Source organism: Berghia stephanieae, chromosome 14 (assembly GCF_034508935.2).
Source record: "Berghia stephanieae isolate SIO BIC M18660-M18661 chromosome 14, UCSD_Bste_1.3, whole genome shotgun sequence".
Taxonomy (NCBI): Eukaryota; Metazoa; Mollusca; class Gastropoda; order Nudibranchia; family Aeolidiidae; genus Berghia; species Berghia stephanieae.
Window position 1 is genome coordinate 4,786,294 of NC_088373.1, and position 22,500 is coordinate 4,808,793.

A 22,500-nucleotide genomic window follows, 5' to 3' on the forward strand; every position below is an offset into this window, starting at 1 on the left:
TCGGGAAAAGAAAACGCTTGCTTGCTCCACGAATACACACAAGTAGACAAGAAAAAAGTAATAATAATAATAATAATAATAATAATAATAATAATAATAATAATAATAATAATAATAATAATAATAATAATAATAATAATAATAATCAAAACAATGATGGAATGTTTCACGAACCACAGCTCACAACGACAAGTGAAAATTCGTTTCCGAACAAGGAATATACTACGGCTGTACCATTCAGAACGTACACACATAATCAAAGAAAATCAATCACGGGCTTCGCTCCACTCAATGCCGGAACTAAACTGAGACTTCATAAAGACGGTCGCAAAACGGATGGTTACAGTAACACAAAACCATATTATTATGAGAAATCAAACTCGAAGAAAAAAGGGAAATTTTCGTTCTCCGTGTTAGATCTAGGCACGAAAATAAGGTCAGGAGGTAAAGAAACCGAAGCGGTTGCTACGTTTTCTGGGTCAAGGTCGTTGAATGTGTCACGTGATATAATTCCAAATCACGTGATTAGAACTCCTGATCAAAACAGTCAAGGCCGACCATTTCCAAAATATTATGACGATGACAGACAAAATTCTTTTCAACAATCAAAAGAATTATTATCATCACAATTTGATAGAACTCATGATGTTGATGAAAGTAATCCTGATGGATTGGAAAAGTTCAAAAATGATATCGCACAAAATTACAACTTCCCTGAAAAAGACATTGAAGAAGTAGATTATATTCAACGTCAATTCATTCAAACAACAGCTGCGAACAGACTTGTTGACATCAAAGTGAAATATCATCACCTTTTCGGCATCAGCGATTCAAATAAATCGCCAAACAAGAAAATTACTCGACATAAGCCTCCGAAATTTGAAAAGGAATTTGTGGAAAATATAAAGTCCTCGTTCTCCGAGATTAGACATCGAATCAAACCTAAATTTGAATCTGGTAATCAAGGTTTAAACCCCTGTCCCGCTGGTCTAACGCCTGTCCCTACAACTGCAGGGATAATTTGTAAATTCGATGCAGATAAGATCGCGTCTTTGACTTTACCTGATCGTGAAAATTTTGGCGTTCTGGAAGATTCCACAGTTACTGAAGAAGTGGCCAAGGAAGAAATCACCACGCTCAATTATTTTAAGTGGTTTTATTCTTCAACTCCAAATGCTGGTGTTGATAGAGATGTAGGAAAAAAACATTTTTACAGTAACTCAAACCACGGAGGAAAAGATACAAAGATTTATTACGATAAAAATGACGATAGCGACGATAATGTCGACAATTTTAATGATAACGGTTTTAGTGATAATCTAATTGGAAGCAAGGTCCTTTCCCCATCCAAATGTCGCGTCGATGAAATTTTGATAATATCACACGGTGTTACTCACTGTAAGAGACTGGAAGAAAATGTAGAACTGTGTGGTCCGGGGTTCAAACCTCGGAAAGACAGGAATGGAATTTACGTGTGTGCTGAGGAAGAAAAACCAGTCTTAGCCTGCCCTTCCGGTGAGTACAAAGAATTTGAAGACCACGGGTAGGAAAAGGGCAGATGTCAAAACATGAAATATGTTACAGTGAATGACATAATTAGTCGGGTTGTGAAAAGGTTTGAACTGACATATTGCCAAGTTGATTAGCAGGTCAATTTTTTAATCAAAAATGAGTTCTTGTCATAAATGTTTAAATCAACCAGTTTGTACATCTTCAGGAAATAGCAAAGCCCAATTTCACTTCTAAATATTTTTTTCAGCTAATCAAGTTGAAAAAGTATGAAATATGAGAAAAGTTGCTGATACCTTTCCCATACATCTGACTATAACATCATGAAAAATCACCCGATTTACTTCAAATAAAGATTAAAATGCTCTGGGGAGCATATTCTTTCAGAGAATGCAAATCCAAAATTTTCACCTTCCGACCGATTATGTCATGCACTGACACATATTGTGTGTTTTTCTCTTTAGCATATAGTTCAATTGTCAAAGTTTAATATGAAAATATGAATTTACCGAAGAATGGAATCCAAATAATGATAAATACTTACTTATTTACTTAATCCTCTTCGGACCTTGAGGCACATAGGGGCATCCACCAGACATCTCCATTTTTTGCAATCGGCTGCTTTTTATCATCATCATTGCCTTTTTCCCTCTAGGTCAGGGTACAGGCCACAGACAAACAGTTTCCATCCTTCTCTATCCTGAGTTAACTTTTTTTTTTTTATCTCTTTCCATGTCTTATCACTACTCTGTTTATCAGCTTCTTTAATTCTTCCCGATGTTAATTGGAAGCTGTTTTGCGGTGGGTGTATTATAGGACAGGCTTGATAAATATATTATAATGATAAATAGAGGGGGGGGGGATAACTCTAAACGGCGTGGACATTTTTGAAGGTCTGATAACTCAAATTGCAATGGATCAATTGTTGTAATAATGATTATAATATTTTTTTTAAAATGTGACCTTTCGCATCAAAACGGTATTAAGTCGGGATGATTAAGATGCTGAAAATGGAATTTGTAGCCAGAAAAACCATGCTGAAGTTGAGTTTAAATGCTTCATAGAGGAGAAAGAATATCATATTTTACTGTGCTAAATACCAACGTTTCATAATTTTGACCACTTTACTATAATTTTACTTTTTAGCTTCTGATCCATCCCGACATATTACCGTTTTGAGACGAGGGGTCACAAATAATAAATATTAAAATAAAAAATAATAATAATAATAATAATAATAATAATAATAATAATAATAATAATAATAATAATAATAATAAATAATAATAATAATAATAATAATAATAATAATGATAATAATAATAATAATAATAATAATAATAATAATAATAATAATAATAATAATAAAATAATAATTTATTCCTAACAGGATTTTACGCATCCAAGAATCAAGGGAAACTACTCTGCCTCCCATCCAACCCCCACGCCAACCTGTGTACAAATCCTGGGTTTGTCTCCCTTTTCGGACACCAAGTTAACTGTACTGGAAAACGGAATCTGTCTTCCATACTGGTAAAATCCTGTCCCGTTCTTGCAGAGGCCACCTTGTTTTGCTTTTTAAAACAAACAAACAAAACAAAACAAAAACAAAAACATACAAAAAACCAACAACCAAAAAAAAAACCCAACCCCCCCCCCAAAAAAAAAACAACAAACAAACAAACAACAAAAACAAAAACAAAAAAGAAATAAAACAAAAAAGAAACAAACAAAAAAAAAACCCAACAAAATAAACAAAACAAGACAAAACAAACAAAAATAATTAAGAAAAACTCTCAAATTCCCTGAATTGATTGATAGAATTTAGTGAGGACTACTCATAAAAATGTCTGGCTAAAAACAATAACAAAAAGAGTGAGTGACGTCAATTTCGTTCCTTCTATAGACGACATGTCATTTTTATTGAGGCATCCATATTTGCTTCCCTTAAAGTTGTTGTTTTGTGTTGTGTTTAGTTTTTATTTATTTATTTATTTATTTGGAGGGGAGATCGGAAGGTCATGGGTTCGAGCGACGCTCGGCTCGGCGCGTTGTTGAGTCCTTGGAAAAGTCTCTTTACTCACATTCTCTCACCGTAGTCAGGTGTAAATGAATACCTTTTCGTTAACATCGTTGTCTCTGTCTTTTAAACAAATCTAATTTCGCCGAACAGGCGTCCTGTTCAATATGTTACTGGTTGCTGTTGGTCAGGTGCCATTTGTAAAGCGCCTTGAGCACGTTTAGCCAAGACTTATTTAAAAGTCATTGTTAATACCTTTTTTTTTTTGGTCTCTTTTTACACTTTATCGTTTGTTTATACAAATTTCATAATTATTTAATTCCTATTTTTAAACCTGAAACGCCAGGTTCCATGTGAAGATGGGTACCAAGTGGTGGAAAAGAGTGGAAATAGCAAAGGTAATTTATTCTCTTTTTGTCATCGGTTGTGGTCAATGTGCACATATAATCGGGTCTGATAACCGAACGTAATATGCTTCAACAGTCGTAACGTCAATTCCCTCGTAATGACGCATGGTAACTTAGTAACACTGGCTCTAAACTATCGGAACAATGGCGGACGCCCTTACGAAATATTTCACCGACGAGCTTAAAAGCGTATCCAGAGGGGAAAAAAAACCCATTATAAATCTGATCATCTTTTGACTTTAACACATTCTGATCATAAGACACATGAAAAGTTTTAGCCAGCATGAAAAATAAATAGTACAGATTTTCTTTGTTTAGAACCACGATGGCCGCCGTTGCTGGGCCACGTGACATCAGACTGTTGAATCAAATTGGATTCAGTAGTCTGCTGTCACGCGCCCGGCAACGTCGGCCATCTTGGTTCTAAACAAAGAAAATCATTACTTTTTATTCTTCATGCTGGCGAGAACTTTTCATATGCCTTGTGATCAGAATGTGTAAAAGTCAAAACATGATCAAATCGATGGGGTTTTTTCCCTCTGGATACGATTTTAAGCTCGCCGGAGAAATATTTCATACGGCGTCCGCCATTGTTCCGATAGTTTAGAGCCAGTGTTACTAAGTTACCATACGTCATTAGGAAGGAAGTGACGTTACGACTATTGAATCCTATTGTGGGCTTGGTTTAACCTTAATATCACGGCTAATATTTTGTGTTGGTTTTAGAGTATTTCCATTACAATAATGGGCCCATAACAATTCGGATGATCAGACCTGCAAATAGGTACACGTCATTTGTGGTCAATATGTGTACTATTTGATGCATATTTGTGGCCCATCGTCTCAAAATGGTATTATGTCGGAACTACCCAAATGCTTAAAAGCCGAATTAAATGTTAAACTGGTCAAAAAATATAAATTGTTGGCATTAGCAACCTAAAGTATGGTGTCCATTCTCCTCAATAAAACATACAATCTCAACACAAGTCTGAAATTTCTGGCTATAATTTCTATTTCCAACATCTTAACCATCCCGACTTAATAACATTTTGAGGCGAAGGGTCACATTTATTTGCAGGTCTGATAACCCAAATTGGTATGGGCTGATTATTTGCGTGATGGAGATACATGCGCATGGACAAAGTGTTTTCCACTACATCATCAAATCAGACCCATAATTAACCAGTTGGTTTTTGACTAATCAAAACATGGAATTTGTGGCACACCTTCACACGTGCTCGGACAAACATAGATGGTTGTTTATAAACAATAACGTGAATGAAATCGGCCTCGTTCTGATCTTTGTTATTGTTTTTATACCGCCAAATAGGTGAATAGTTATCACCCGAATGTCTCGATCATATTATAAACGTTTAAGTTTATAGATAGAATGCGCTTGGCCAAGGAGTTCACAACATTGCCATCCGGAAGTATAACGGACCAACACACAAACTCTGTGTAACTATGAACTTTTATAGTCTTGTTAATACAGTTTAGTGAGAACAACTCACAAACGCGGATGGCAAAAACAATAACAAAGGACTGAGTGACGTCATCTGCATACTATCTATACGTAGTTTTCTATGCTGGTTCTATAGATAGTATGCGCTTGGCTAAGAAGCTCATAACATTGCTATCCGGAAGTATAACGGACCAACACACAAAACTGTGTGTATCCATGAACGCTTACTTACTTACTTACTTAGATGCCTTTCGCGTCTCGACCGAAAGATCGGGTCGCCTTGGCTGTTTCCAGTATTTCCTGTGTGAGGTGTCTCCAATATTGCCGGTCCTCTGCTAGGGTTCTCAGATTTTCAAGGTCCCCTGCCGTTATGAGACTAATGCTTTGTCCAAGTGTTGTGAGGTTTTTGTTTAGGATCACAGGGAGTGTTGTGATCGGTCTTCCTCTGAAAAGGTTCCCGTGTTTTTGGAAGTATCCCGACATGGCTTGGTTAGCTGGTATGTTTTTGTCCCTGCGTAGTATGTGACCGAAAAGTTGCCATCGTTGTTGTAAAATGTCAAGGGAGATTGGTCTTTCTTTTGTGATCTTATAGAGTGATTCATTTGAGATCTTTTTTGGGTATTTGATGTCCAGTACCCTTCTTAGCTGTGTGCGATGGAAGGCATCCAGATGTTCTTCTTCGGATTTTGTCAACGCCCAAGTGCCGCAGTTATACAGAAGTACCGGTTTTACAAGAGCACGGTACAGTTTCAGTTTGGTTTTTCTCTTTATTTTGTCACCTCTAATCCATACATTGGTGAGTTTACTGAGTGCGGCGTTTGATAACTGTTTTCTTCTTTGTACATCCCCGGTGTCTCCAATTAGTGAGCCGACTTTCTTTGTTCTTTTCCATTCCTCTTTGTTCCTCGATATTGTTGTAAATTCGGTTTTATTGGCATTGACTTGGAGGTTATATTTCATGAGGGTATTTTGTATGATGTCTATATTTGCTGGTGTTGATCCAATAAAATCGACATCATCTGCATAGGCGATTTCTCTAGGGATTGCATTCTCAATATGAGTCGTTGGTTTTGGAATGACTTTTCGAACTTCTTTCAGAGCGTGTTCTAAGTATATTGTGAACAGAATCGGGCTCAGACTATCTCCTTGGGGGGTCCCGACGTTACGACTGTTGAAGGGTATTGCATTTATCAATACTACTCTTCAACAGCCGTAACGTCACTTCCTTCCTAATGACGCATGGTAACTTAGTAACACTGGCTCTAAACTATCGGAACAATGGCGGAGGCCCTTATGAAATATTTCTCCGGCGAGCATGAAAGCGTATCCAGAGGAAAAAAACCCCATAAATTTGATCATGTTTTGACTTTTACAAATTCTGATCACAAGGCATATGAAAAGTTCTAGCCAGCATGAAGAATAAAAAGTAATGATTTTCTTTGTTTAGAACCAATATGGCCGCCGTTGCCGGGCGGCGTGACATCAGCCATTGTTCCGATAGTTTAGAGCCAGCTACTAAGTTACCATGCGTCATTACGACGGAAGTGACGTTACGACTGTTGAAGGGTATTGCATTTATCAATAATTGTCTTCTGCTTTTTGATTTATCAATTTGTCTGTTTCATCTAGATAGGGAGCGTTTACATATTATGTCAACAAAAAATTGGCATTTTTAGACCCCCCCCCTCCCCCCCCCATGTCATCAATTGTCATCATTGACTTGACCCCCCCCCCTCCCCCCAATATGATGACATCATCAAAATGGACTATTTTTCGTGAAAGTCATGTGATGGTGGCTATTGAACAGAGGAAAAGAGGTAAAAACAACTGAGTGCCAAAAGGTGTGAAATTTGATATATACCTCTTTGTCTCTGTTCAATACTGGTTGCCAGCATTACACGATGTTAACAAAAAAAAGTCCATTTTGATGATGTAGACATGTTTAGGGTAGTTCAGTTGTTAGCCGCTGAAGACTTGACAACTCAAGTTGATTCCCATCGCAGCCACATTTTTTTTTTCGGGGGCCCCCTGTCCACCCAGCAGTGAATAGGTGTAGGTGGATCACCTGATCTGGTAAAAAGTAATTTGTGAAGACTGATGTCCTATCCGAATAATAACATATATGTTACTAATCCGCTTCACGTCACGGAAACCCTATTGTAGACATGTTTGTATGCTACTGAAAAAAATAACACAATGAAATGGGTGTTGAGGTAAACTTCAAACATTCTAATTTATTATGAGCTTTACTGATTTTCTAAGGTGTAGTGACAAGGACATCATTTGTACTACTGGGACATTTCAATTTCCAAACATAAAGTTTATAGACTCAAAAATGTTCCTTCCTTCAACCTCCGACATTGACACTGATTCAGTTTCCAATGGTTCTTCCTCCTCATCAATATCATATTCTTCCGCTGATGTCTCTTCACTCAGTGTCCCACATTTTCTGGAATGCTCTTTCATTGCAACAATAGTGGAATGATAAAGGGTGCATTTTGGACATTTTCGCTTTTTCAGAATGCTGATTCCTTTCCAGTCGGTTCTTTTCAGAGATGGGCAATGCTCATCATAGCAGTTGGTGTTGTTGATTTTGGACAGAAACAAACTTTGGAATAAACTTCCAAACTTTCCTTGGTTGCTTATTTTCAGACCAGCATCACATGGAGCAATTGGCACTGGTGGTGGCAAAAATCGATCCGGAAAAAAGTTCAGCAGTTTCAACCTCTTTTGAGCCTTCTTCCCATTTATTATTCACCATATTAATCTATTAAAAAATACATACTTTTTGCTTTCTCTCATTTCAACTTTTACAGTGTTTTTCTTGGGTGTGTTTTTATTCTATTTGTATAACCAAATTTTTGATGACATAATCTTGGGTATGAACCCCCCCCCCCCCCCCCATGTCAACACTTGTCAACATTTGGCAGACCCCCCCCCCCCCCAAGGTGTTGACATAATATGTGAACGCTCCCATACTTTATTCTTTGTTCGGTATGCCATTTTTTTATTTGTGACCCTTCGTCTCAAAACGGTATTAAGTCGGGATGACTAAGATGCTGAAAATTGAATTTGTAGCCAAACAGTTTGTTTGGGTTATAGAGGAGAAGGAATATCATATTTTACTGTGGTAAATACCAACGTTTTATATTGTTAACCAGTTTAACGTTAATTTGACTTTTTAGCATCTGGTCCATCCCGACATAATACCGTTTTGAGACATCTGGTCACATTTGTTTTTAATTTGTTTATTTTAGAACATCTCTGCAAACTCATCGATTTTGTGGAAGTGAGTTGTGAGAACATTCCGGGCAGATGCTCCACAAAGCAGGTCCACGAGATTCCCTGCAACGACAACAACAACAACAACAACAACAACAACAACAACAACAACAACAACATCAGCAGATGTCAACAGCTCCTTACCATGCATTTGACTGGATGCCAGCCCCCGTGTGCTAACGGAGGGAGGTGTTTAGAAGAGCCCAAGCAATGCCAATGTCCTCCCGGTTTAATTGGCGTGGCTTGTGAAATAGGTCAGTTTCTGTTTCTGTTCCATGTCATAGATAGTATGCGCTTGCCTAAGAAACTCACAATATTGCCATCCGGAAGTTTAACGGACAAACACACAAAACTATGTGTAACCATGAACTGTTATTGTCTGGATAATGCAGTTAAGTGAGAATTACTCATAAATGTGGATGACAAAATACAATAACAAAGACCCGAGTGACGTCAACGTTGTTCTATCTATAATATGCTGATTTAAGTGCTTTTCGGCGCTTGTGACACATAAAAAATTAAACAAAAATATTCCCTTTATTCATCCCCAAGGGAAAATTTGTCTTTAGGGTCTATTCCAAGATGACTGGAATAACCCAGGCATCGGCAGCAGTGCAGCGCCGCAAGTAAGCCAGGGCGAGGTGACTTGCTCAAGGCCACACAAAGAGGCGGGTGGTCGAATTTGTTACCTTTTGGGTGCAAAGCAATGACTTACCGCTGAGCCACGCTGCTCCAATATATCTAGGACACATGATATCATTTCAACTCAAGATAAAAAAAAGAAGAATTTGCGTTTAAGAACACACGAGAAAAAATGAGACAGAGAGGAATGGTTCATATAGATAGTGTGCGCTTGGCTAAGAAGCTCATAACATTGCCATCCGGAAGTATAACAGATTAACACACAAAACTGTGTGTAACCTTGAACTTTTATAGTCTGGATAATACAGTTTAGTGAGAATCACTCACAAACGGGGATGGCAAAATACAATAACAAAGGCTTGAGTGACGTCATCTTCGTTCTATCTATAGAGAACAGATGTTGATCCTGCCTCATTGGAGAACACCTAAAAATCCCGTACAGACACACACAGGGATCCTGCTAAAAGGAATACACTCAAATGTTAACAAATCAACATGTATTAAAAATTAAACATTCAAAACACAAAATTAAGCTCTTAGAGGGTGGAACATCCACTACACGTGCTCAAAGCGATTTACAAAGGGTACCTTACCAACAGCAACGCGTAACATGTAGAACGAAACATGACGCCTGTTAGGCGATATTACACATTTTTCCCCGACAAAGACAACGCTGTTAACGACCAGGTACTCATTTTACACCTGAGTACGGTGGGAGAATGTGAGTGAAGAGCCTTTTCCAAGGACTTAATTGTGCACCGAGCGAGGTTTTAACCCAGAACCTTCCAATCCGAAAGCGAGTGTCATACCACTAGACCACATAGCCGCATAACACTACAAATAACGGTCTCAAAATGTGACCCATCGTCTCAAAATGGTATTATGTCGGAACGAACCATATGCTTAAAAGCCGAATTAAATTTTAAACTGGTCAAAAATATAAATTGTTGGCATTAGCACCCTAAAATATGGTATCCATTCTCCTCAATAAAACATACAAACTCAACAAAAGTCTGATATTTCTGGCTATAAATTCAATTTTCAAAATCTTAACCAACACGACTTAATACCGTTTTGAGGCGAAGGGTCACAAATGGTATTATGTTGGGATAGATATGAAATACTACATTTTGAGCTTTTGTAATGTAGGATCGTGTATTATTTATTATTCTCCTGCAGATATTGACGAATGTTCTAGGATGTCCCCGGGATATTGTCATCATGGGTGTGTCAATACGTTTGGGTCCTTTCATTGTGTATGTCCTGAAGGGTCCACCTTGAATGCTGATCGCAGAACTTGTACTGGTGGGTACATTGGTTGGTTGAATTCTTCTTCTTCTTCTTCTTCTTCTTCTTCTTCTTCTTCTTCTTTTTTATTATTATTTATTATTATTATTATTATTATTATTATTATTATTATTATTATTATTATTATTATTATTATTATTTTATTATTATATTATTAATATAATATTAATATAATATTATTATTATTATAATATTATTATTATTATTATTATTATTATTATTATTATTATTATTATTATTATTATTATTATTATTATTATTGTTCTTGATCATCACAATCGTTAACATCATCATCATCATCATGGCTGTGTCAATACGTTTGGGTCCTTTCATTGTGTATTTCCTGAAGGGTCAACCTTGACTGCTGATCGCAGAACGTGGGCTGGTGGATACATTGGTTGATTGATTGAATTCTGGCCTTCTTTTTTCTTTTTCTTCTCCTTCTTCTTGCTGTTCTTGATCATCACAATCGTTCTCATCATCATGGTCATCGTCGTGATTATCGTCCTCCTCTTCCTCCTCGCTTTCCCTTTCTCCTCCTCCTCATCCTCCTCTTTCTACTTTCTTCTTCTTCTTCTTCTTCTTCTTCTTCTTCTTCTTCTTCTTCTTCTTCTTCTTCTTCTTCTTCTTCTTCTTCTCCTTCTCCTTCTCCTTCTCCTTCTCCTTCTTCCTCTTCTTCCTCTTCCTCTTCTTCTTCTTCTTCTTCTTCTTCTTCTTCTTCTTAACATTATCATCTCCAATATTCTTCATTACGTCTCAAAGACAAGTCTTGATGAAAATGCCATATTTTATACTCTCTATAAAGTAAGTGACATGCAAAAAAAAAAAAAGTTTCACCATCGAAACCATCCCGACATAATACCGTTTTCACAGAGTGGGTCACATTTATAATTTAATCGGGATAAATTAATAATTGAAGGCTGGTTTTCTAAAACTCGTTAAATCAATTTTTCTACTTTTTGAGATTTTCCATCCATGAGATAAATTGAAACGTAAATTTTAATTAAAGTATCAACTGACACACGAATTTCATTAGATCGGTGTAATGAATGTTATGTAATGTAATGTAATGTAATACGCTTCAACAGTCGTAACGTCACTTCCCTCGTAATGACGCATGGTAACTTAGTAACCTGCTCTAAGCTATCGGAACAATGGCGGACGCCCTTATTAAATATTTCTCCGACGAGCAAAAAAGCGTATCCAGGGGGGAAAAAACAAAACATTATAAATCTGATCATGTTTTGACTTTTACACATTCTGATCACAAGACATATGAAAAGTTCTAGCCAGCATGAAGAATAAAAAGTACCGATTTTCTTTGTTACGAACCACGATGGTCGCCGTTGCTGGGCGACGTGACAACAGACTATTGAATCCAATTGTGTGAATTTGAAGTTTGAATATGATAGAATAATAGACCGAATAAGAAGCTTTAGGAGAAATAATCCTGAATATCTCAAAAAGGGAAAAAACGGAGTTAGGGAGTTTTGGAAAACCATTCTTCATGGGATTCATGGCTACATAACATGCTAAAATAATAATAGGGAATAAAATTAGCGGAAGAGTAGCGTCCCTTGATTAGACGTCACCTATAGTCTGTGACGTCACCGGCGGAAAAGTTATTAGAGAGAAAGACCGTCATGTTGGTTGTGCGCATGCGTCTCTCGTCCTCGCTTCCGGTGAAAGGGGCTTGAGACACTTCAAAACCAAATTGACGTTCACTCTGTAAGGTGATGTCCAATCAAGGGACGCTACCCTGCTGCTAATCTCATTCCCTATAATATTATGATATTTCTTTCTTTCAGTGATGGATTGTCTCCCTGGATGTCTGAATGGCGGAACCTGTGTCCGAGGGCTGTGTCAGTGTCCTGCTGGAATAACTGGACAATTATGTGATCTAGGTGAAGTGACACACACAATTACATACACACAGAAAATATACACGTACATACACACACACACACACACACACACACACAGACAGAGAGAGAGAGAGAGAGAGAGAGAGAGAGAGAGAGAGAGAGAGAGAGAGAGAGAGAGAGAGAGAGAGAGAAAAATAGACACATACATGCAGACACACACACACAAACAAACAGAAAAAAATACACTCATATTCCTACATACATACACATACACACAACACACACAGAAAAAAAAATACTCACGAAGGCACGCTCGCGCGCACACACACAAATAAAATGAAAAAAAACAAAAACAAATAATTATAGATAGTATGCAGATGACGTCACTCAGGCCTTTGTTATTGTTTTTGCCATCCGCGTTTGTGAGTTGTTCTCACTAAACTGTATTAACCAGACTATAAAAGTTCATGGTTACACAGAGTTTGTGTGTTGGTCCTTTATACTTCCGGATGGCAATGTTGTGAACTCCTTGGCCAAGCGCATTCTATCTATAACTATATTATAGATAGAATGCGCTTGGCCAAGGAGTTCACAACATTGCCATCCGGAAGTATAACGGACCAACACACAAACTCTGTGTAACCATGAACTTTTATAGTCTGGTTAATACAGTTTAGTGAGAACAACTCATAAACGCGGATGGCAAAAACAATAACAAAGGCCTGAGTGACGTCATCTACATACTATCTATACCATTGCAAACACACAGAGAAAAGAAATACACTCAAACAAATTTTTAAAAAATTACACTCATAGACATACACACACACACTGTGTCCGAATAATGTGTCATTGTTCTACTGGACTGACTGGACAGTTATAGATAGAATGCGCTTGGCCAAGGAGTTCACAACATTGCCATCCGGAAGTATAACGGACCAACACACAAACTATGTGTAACCATGAACTTTTATAGTCGGGTTAATACAGTTTAGTGAGAACAACTCACAAACGCGGATGGCAAAAACAATAACAAGGGCCTGAGTGACGTCATCTGCATACTATCTATATGATCAAGGTAGAGAACACAAACACACACACATATACACACTCACAGACACACACACATACACACACACACACACACACACACCGAAGCCATCGTTATGTTATAGCCCGATACTGAAATCCAAAAGGACTGTCAGTTTGACGTCATTGGTGAGTTGTCGTTAGTAGTGCTCATGGAAACAAGTTATTTCATTGGTTGAACTATTAAATTCAACTCACGATTTGTTTTCTTTTGTAGCAAAAGACTGGCATTTTGACGTCATTTTTTGGTCAGTGTCAGGCTATAACTTTCGAAGGCCACGCGCGCACACACACACACACACAGACCAAAGCCATTGTGAACTTATCGCCTGACACTGACCTAAAATAAGAGTTCAAAATAGATAGAATGCGCTTGGCCAAGGAGTTCACAACATTGCCATCCGGAAGTATAAAGGACCAACACACAAACTGTGTAACCATGAACTTTTATAGTCTGGTTAATACAGTTTAGTTAGAACAACTCACAAACGCGGATGACAAAAACAATAACAAAGGCCTGAGTGACGTCATCTTCGAACTATCTATAGATAGAATGCGCTTGGCCAAGGAGTCACAACATTGCCATCCGGAAGTATAACGGACCAACACACAAACTCTGTGTAACCATGAACTTTTATAGTCTGGTTAATACAGTTTTGTGAGAACAACTCACAAACGCGGATGGCAAAAACAATAACAAAGGCCTGAGTGACGTCATCTGCATACTATCTATACAATTCTTTGGCCACAAAAGAAAACAAATCGTGAGTTGTATTCAATAGTTCAACCAATGGAATCATTTGTTTCCTTGAGCTCTACTAACCATAACTCGCGAGAAGGTGCAAAACCTAAAAAAATGACGTCAAACGATAAGTCCGAGAGGGTTCTAATGTCTGGCTAGAGATGTTAACGATGGCTCCGGTCTGAACGCAATAGATAGTACGCGCTTGGCTAAGAAGCTCATAATAACATTGCCATCCGGAAGTGTAACGGACCAACACACAAAACTGTGTGTAACCATGAACGTTTATAGTCAGGTTAATACAGTTTAGTGAGCATTACTCATAAACACGGATGGCAAAAAACAATAACAAAGACCTGAGTGACGTCATCTTCGAACTATCTATACAGGTTTGACTATCGATGGTATGTGTCTAATTAAAATACACACTGTTCTAGCGCTTGATCAATACGTTCATAATCTGATCGAGAAAATCGTGTGATAACTAGTCACCTATCTGACGGTATAAAAACAATAGCAATGATCAGAGAGAGGTCGATTTCATTCACGTTACTGTTATAAACAAAGAACTATGTTTGTTCGAGCACGTGAGAAGGTGTGTCACAAATTCCATGTTTTAATTGGTTATATATCTACTGGATAATTATGAAATTAAATTGAGTTTTTATATAGCGCAATATCCACTAAATGTGTTCAAAGCGCTTTACAAAAGGTCCCTAATCAACAGCAACACGTAATTTGTAGAACGACAAATGATGCCTATTAGGCGATATTACAATTCTTTCGGACAGAGACAACGCTGTTAACGGCCAGATACTCATTTTACACCTGAGTACAGGGAGAGAATGCGAGTAGTCTTTTCCAAGGACTCAACTATGCGCCGAGCGAGCAAGGCTCGAACCCAGGACCTTCCGATCCGAAAGCGAGTGTCGTACCGGTTGACCACATAGCCGCACAAATTATTGTTATGCAAATTATTTGCAGTTTGACTAATGACTCGACCAAATGGAACAAGACCATAGATCGTGTTTGTTTTTGTTTTTGTTTTGTTTTTAAGGGTTTTATGGCGCTTGCAACACATTAAGGTCATATCAGCGCCAGTAAAAAGGAAGAAAATGGGATATTTTATTTTTAGGTTATGCGCTGCACACATTTAGGTCATCAGCGCATAAAGGAGAAAATGGGATAGTAAAAGTACGAATACAATTAAAGCACCCAAGAAAAAGTAAGACAAAGGGGAACTAGGAACAAATAGGGATCAGATGTAGATTCCAAGAGAACACTATCATGTACTTAGTTTGAGACCACCCATGTCTCATCCGGACACAAGCACAAAATCCAACAAAGAGGAACACAATCAAATGCTTACACTATACATTAAAAATGACAAATATAATAATACATAACAGAGAGATGGTTTACAAGGAAAAAAATATCATCTCCCAAAACAATAACTATGCATTCGACTGTTTCCCTCCCAGCCAGGACTCCAACCAGGGCCAGGACAAAACCAAGTAACCTCATTCCAAGACAAGGACAGAAAGCATGTTGGAAAACAGATATAAGGGGATAGATGATGCAGTATGTACCTCCCTGCCCACTATGGGAGGTCAGGATCCCCACCCAGGACATAGGGGGATAGAAGACAGTATGTACCCCACAGCCGTTTAAATAGGGCCCAAACTTTCACTTTAGTTACTTCTTCCCTCACTGGCTACCGTCAAGTAATGTAAACAATCCACCGTCAACCACAGTGATAACACCTGTCAAGACGGCGTGCATTGGCAATAAATTATGTCTGCAGGTAATTCGCATCGCTTTGAATTTCTCTCAGGCAGAGAGTAGTAGAAATTTCATTAAAATACTCAATTTTCTCAGCCCATTGTGGACGCAGCATCTTTTTCATAATTTTCAAACATATATGGATACAAAGGCCAATTTTTTCTCTACAAGACGCAATTATTTTTATTTACATCATTAAATGATAAGTTTGTGTTTTGCTCTTTTGAATAATCAGAGTTTTTTTATGAAATAAATATTAAAATTATAAGTTTAAGAAATATTTAAAAATTCAAAATATCAAACCAACACTTTTTACCATCAAGTGTGAGAGATCAGAGAAAAGTAGATAAAATTATCTTTCATATGATATATACTTTATTATGTAGATTCAGGGATTTAAGAATAGAGTGTGTGGAAAGGAATCTCAAGAATTTTTTTTGTTACCAACAAAGAGGAGAATATTTCATTATATTTTAGAAACCCAATAATAAAACTAGATAGTGATGATAAGAGACATTTATTTAAGTTGATTTCATTGAATTTAAGCGGAAATTTTAGATATTTCTTAAATTTACTTATTTAAGTTCTGTTCAGGTTATGGAGAGACACACTGAAGACGGTCACCACACCAGTACAAATGAAATATGTCGAATTTGTTGTGAAAGAGTACAGAGCTGTGCTGAGAGGATTAAAGGACTCTAGACGTTATCAACAATTGACTATAAATATAAATGTGAAATTCTGACATATTTCAATATTTCAATTTGCGAGAAATGTATCTCACTGGTATATAATTTAAAGAAATGCGATGCAGGTATTGATACCTTTGGTTCAATGAGAAAACTCTGAACAAGAAACAATACTTAATGAGGTGAATATGATCCTAATCTTTCACCAATGATGTGCTATATGCAGTCTATATGGCACACAAATTAAAAGAGGTACAAGTCAAGTACATAAAAAAAGTAATGGGCATGGATATCTCAAAATAAGGTTATGAAAATTATAAGAACTCTTTAAGATTTTCTTAGTGGTTTTGATTGTTTTTAAATGAATGTCCGTATATAACAATTTTTAATGGAATTCTTATAATTCGTTGATTCTGGGATAAATATAAGTGAATCAGATTTGACTATGTTTCTGGTTTATCAAAATATTTCTATTAAGACAATGCTGTGATTGGATTTCAATTTTACCTTACTCAAAATCCTGACTTTTACGTACAGGTGAACTGATATCTCTAAAACGCCTCAATCTACTGGTATAAAATTTATATGTGTACATTCTACAGATATTCAACATCATTTCCATTACTTTTGTTTTAAAATCTTAAGTGTTGAACATGTTAAAATATTCTCTTAAAAATTTTAATTCACTTAAATTTATGTATCAATTTCATGGGTTATCCCTCTTGCTTTTTAACACCATCATAATTATGATTAAATAATCAATGAAAACTCTGTTAATAAACTGTTCGGTAGTATAAAAATATTTTTGCTACACTTAATAACGGCAATACTACATTAGTTTGAAATTCAGAAAAAATCGATCGAAACCGCGAAAAAATTGTCTCCCTCTCTCAGTGTAAAGCTATGACTCATCATCACTAGACTGGCTAGATTTACCTGGCGAACTAAACTGAAAGCGATAAATGCCTGTGACCCCCCTGCCCACTATGGGAGGTCAGGATCCCCACCCAGATAGATCGTGTTCATTCCGTTTTCTTTCAGATATCGATGAGTGTAAGAAAGGCGTTCATCGGTGCCAAGGAAAATGCCTCAACACGTTTGGTAGTTTTGCCTGCGTCTGTCCTCCCGGATCACGTTTAGACCACGTCAACGGACGCACCTGTATAAGTGAGTGGAAATTTTGTCATGATCATCATCATCACATCATCATCATCACATCATCATCATCATCATCTTCATCATCCTCTTCATCATCATCCTCTTCATCATCATCATCTTAATCATCATCATCTTCATCATCACCATCTTAATCATCATCAGCTTAATCATCATCACCATCACGATCATCATCATCATCATCATCACCATCACGATCATCATCATCATCATCATCATCATCATCATCTTCTTCATCATCATCATCATCAACCTCCTCCTCCTCCTCCTCATCATCATCATCATCATCATCATCATCATCATCATCATCATCATCATCATCCGAATCCTCATCATCATCATCCTCATCCTCATCATCATCATCATCATCCTCATCCGAATCATCATCATCATCATCCTCATCATCCTCATCCTCATTATTATCATCCTCATCATCATCATCATCATCATCATCATCATCATCATCATCATCAGAAACCGACTGGAAAAAAATGACTGGCTAAAAACAATAATGTAATTCTGTTTTGAGAAGAATGGTAACCTTTTTCAATCTTCTTGTGCGACTACGTGGTCTTGTGGTATAACACTCGCTTTCGGACCTGAAGACCATAGGTTCAAGCCTCGCTCGGCGCATAGTTGAGCCTAGGAAAAGCCTCTTTACTCACTTTCTCTCACCGTACTCAGGAGTACCTGGCCGTTAACAGCATTGCACAGTCGGGAAAAAATTGTAATATCGCCTCACAGGCATTATGTCCCATCCTACATGTTAAATATTGCTGTTGGCCAGGGACCACTTGTAAAGTGCTGTGAGCCCGTTTAGTGGATATTGCGCTATTGATAGTACGAAGTTGACTTTACTCAGGTCTTTGTTATTGTTTTTTGCAATCCGCGTTTATGAGTAATTCTCACTAAACTGTATTAACCAGACTATAAACGTCAAGGTTACACACATTTTTTGTGTGTTGGTCCGAATGTATAACGGACCTCACACAAAACTATGTGTAACCATGAACGTTTATAGTCAGTTTAATACAGTTTAGTGAGCGTTACTCATAAACGCGGATTGCAAAAAACAATAACAAAGACCTGAGTGATGCCAACTTCGTTCTATCTATAGATAGAACGAAGATTACGTCACTCAAGCCTTTGTTATTGTATTTTGCCATCCGCGTTTGTGAGTGATTCTCACTAAACTGTATTAACCCGACTATAAACGTTCATGGATACACACAGTTTTGTTTGTTGGTCCGTTATACTTCCGGATGGCAATGTTATGAGCTTCTTAGCCAAGCGCATACTATCTATATAAATGCTCTTGCTCTATCTGAGGACATATGTGACCCCTCGTCTCAAAACGGTATTAAGTCGGGATGGATCAGATGGTAAAAAGTAAAATTATAGTTTAAGTGGTAAAAATATATGAAACGGTATTTAGCACAGTAAAATATGATATTTCTTCTCCTCTATAAAGCATTTAAACTCAACTTAAGTCTGATATTTCTGGCTATAAATCCCATTTTCAGCATCTTAATCATCCCGACTTAATACCGTTTTGAGGCGAAGGGTCACAGATATGGTTGGAGAGACATGATCGTCGATGTCTGCAACAGGTCTGGCACTTGATGATGATGATGATGATTTAAAAACAACATTATTCTTTTGAGACGAATGGTAACTGGTAACCCTTTTTAATCTTCACCTTATCCCAACAACTACACAGATACAACGTGCTCCCCTCCGTGTCAAAACAATGGCCAATGTTTACACAGCAAGTGTCGATGTGTGCCTGGATTTACTGGAAGATTTTGTCAGCTGGGTGAGTAAAACAACATGTCGTGTGTATAGATAGTTCGAAGATGACGTCACTCAGGTCTTTGTTATTGTTTTTTGCCATCCGCGTTTATGAGTAATGCTCACTGAACTGTATTAACCCGACTATAGACCTTCAAGGTTACACACAGTTTTGTGTGTTGGCCAGTTTTACTTCCGGATGGCAATGTTGTGAACTTCTTAGCCAAGTGTATACTATCTATAGATAGAATGCGCTTGGCCAAGGAGTTCACAAAATTGCCATCCGGAAGTATAACGGACCAACACACATAACTCTGTATAACCATGAACTTTTATAGTCTGGTTAATCCAGTTCAGTGAACAACTCACAAACGCTGATGGCAAAAACAATAACAAAGGCCTGAGTGACGTCATCTTCCTTCTATCTATAAGTTTTACGATGGCTACGAACACAGCTAGAGAGAGAGAAACACTTTCATGATCTACAGATGAATGTAGTGTTTATTAAACGTGTCACAGGACAAGAAAACAACTCAAGTCCAAGGAAGCCGCTCAAACTGATGACATGCCTACGTACACGGCAAACAGAAGTCAATATAAAACTCATAATATTTGTTTTTATTGTTTTAAGGGTATTACGGCGCTTGCAACACATTTAGGTCATATCAGCGCCAGTAAAAAGGAAGAAAATGGGATAGTGAAATGATTGTAGATGGACAATTAAAAGGACTTGAGGAAAGAGTAAGACAAAGGGGAATTGGCTCAAATAGGGAACAGATTTAGATTCCAAGAGCACACTATCAGTGTACTTAGTTGGAGATCACCTAAATGTCTCACCCTGACACCAGCACAAGATCCCACTAAGAGGAATACACTCAAATGCTTACATTATACATTCAAAATAAAAAACATGATAATACATAACAGAGAGATGATTTACAAGGAAAAAAAATATCATCTCCCAAAACAATAACTATTCATTTGACTGTTTCCCTTCCAGCCAAGCTCTACGGCCAGGGCCAGGGCAAAACCAAGTAATCTCATTCCAAGACAAAGACAGAAAGCAAATTGGAAAATAGATATAGGGGGCTAGAAGGTACAGTAAGTGCCATGGTCAGGAGGTCAGGAACCCCACCCAGAAGATAAAACTGACAACAGCAGTTGCCAACAGATGTATTGTATGTGATGCTGTTTGGACTTTGACCTGTGATCTCATATTTGTCTTCTGTTGGTGTGATGTTGTAGGTTGTGTGTGTGGAAAGCGTATATTCGTGTATGACTAATTTGCTTGCAAAAGGTGTCAGGTGGTTCTGTATCTTGATTATTGTAGGTGATGTGTGTTTTGTGTTATACCTGAGTGAAATGGAGTTTACAAGTGTATTCGATTGTCTACAATGTGCAATCTGTTGTGCAATTTTTATAAGTTCACTAATACATGTGCTGAGTTTGGTTTTGCTCCAATTGTTTTCTTAATCGTTTTGATGCAAAGATTCCACATGGTTATTGGTATTCACGTGGATGGACGGGCAAAATAACTGTATGAGGCCCAATACTGTGGACAATTCCACCAATGTTTCCTGAAATAGTCCACAACAGGTGGTGGACAAATGTCAATGGGAGCGATTTATATTCATGCTTTCGTCCAACCTAGTCATCTATCACATGATTTGTTCCTGGACAACGATTGGACATTTCTTAATGTATCTAAACACGCTGCTTTGTTTATGGAAGTTGTAAACATACCCATAAGTCACGCTGAGCAAAATGACCAATTTTGATGGATATTTCTCAAATTGTGAACACTTTTCACTATGTGGGTCATTTTGAGCATTTATTCTAATGTAATCAATGACCTCGAGCACTTTGAAAGGTAATATAGATCGCTCCCATTAGTTTTTCCTTCACTTCAATGTATTTATCCTCATCTGTACAAACCATCTGCTCTTTGAAAAGTTTGAATACGCAATCCACTCGCTGAGAAGAGATATTTTGTAGTTGGAGGGCCTCCCTCACAGCAGATGAAATATGAAATTAGTAGAGTCGGATATGAGGTTAAAAAAATTGAATAAGTGCACTAATCTGACCAAGAGTCTTGTCAACAAAAAAAGCCCCAAACATTCGTTCTATGCAAGTCAGAAATAGTAACAAGGTCAGACAAACAACACGACAACAGTTCCTGGGTCCCATAGTTCAATAAAGCATGAACGACTGGTCTGTCCTGTCCGTTGTTGTTGATAGGAATTATATTCATCAAAATATAATTATTTACATTACATTTATAAGTACAGTCCAGAAGCAAAAGCTCTGGAAATTGTCGAAGACTCTCAAGCATCTCCGACGTCGAAAATGCCAGGAAACGAAAGTCTTCATCCGTGGTAACACCAAATTGTTACTTTCCTCCTGAGGCAATTGGATTCAATAGTCTGATGTCACGTTGCCTAGCAACAGCGAGCAGCGTGGTTCTAACCAAAGAAAATCGGTACTTTTTATTCTTCATGCTGGCTAGAACTTTGCATATGTCATTTGATCAGAATGTATAACAAAATGATATTTATAATGTTTTTCTCCTCTGGATACACTTTTATGTTTGTCGGAGAAATATTTCATAAGGGCGTCCGCCATTGTTACGATAGTTTAGAGCCAGTTACTAAGTTACCATGCGTCATTACAAGGGAACTGACGTCAATTCTGTTGAAGGCTAGTGTCGAAGACTCTCAAGCATCTCCGACGTCGAAA

The 22,500-nt window shown here is 37.5% G+C and overlaps 1 protein-coding gene across 1 annotated transcript in view; it reads left to right on the forward strand.

Moving 5' to 3' along the window:
* The first annotated feature begins 145 nt into the window (after positions 1–145).
* Positions 146–22,500, forward strand: part of LOC144959486 (uncharacterized) — a 27,101-nt gene continuing 4,746 nt past the window's right edge. Inside the window, exons 1-8 of the mRNA XM_078892099.1 lie at positions 146–1,515; positions 2,900–3,042; positions 3,876–3,927; positions 8,656–8,934; positions 10,502–10,627; positions 12,439–12,534; positions 17,839–17,964; positions 19,694–19,789. Of these exons, the coding sequence (XP_078748225.1) occupies positions 162–1,515; positions 2,900–3,042; positions 3,876–3,927; positions 8,656–8,934; positions 10,502–10,627; positions 12,439–12,534; positions 17,839–17,964; positions 19,694–19,789 (2,272 nt within the window). The 5' untranslated portion in view covers positions 146–161. The remainder of the gene's footprint in view (positions 1,516–2,899; positions 3,043–3,875; positions 3,928–8,655; positions 8,935–10,501; positions 10,628–12,438; positions 12,535–17,838; positions 17,965–19,693; positions 19,790–22,500) is intronic.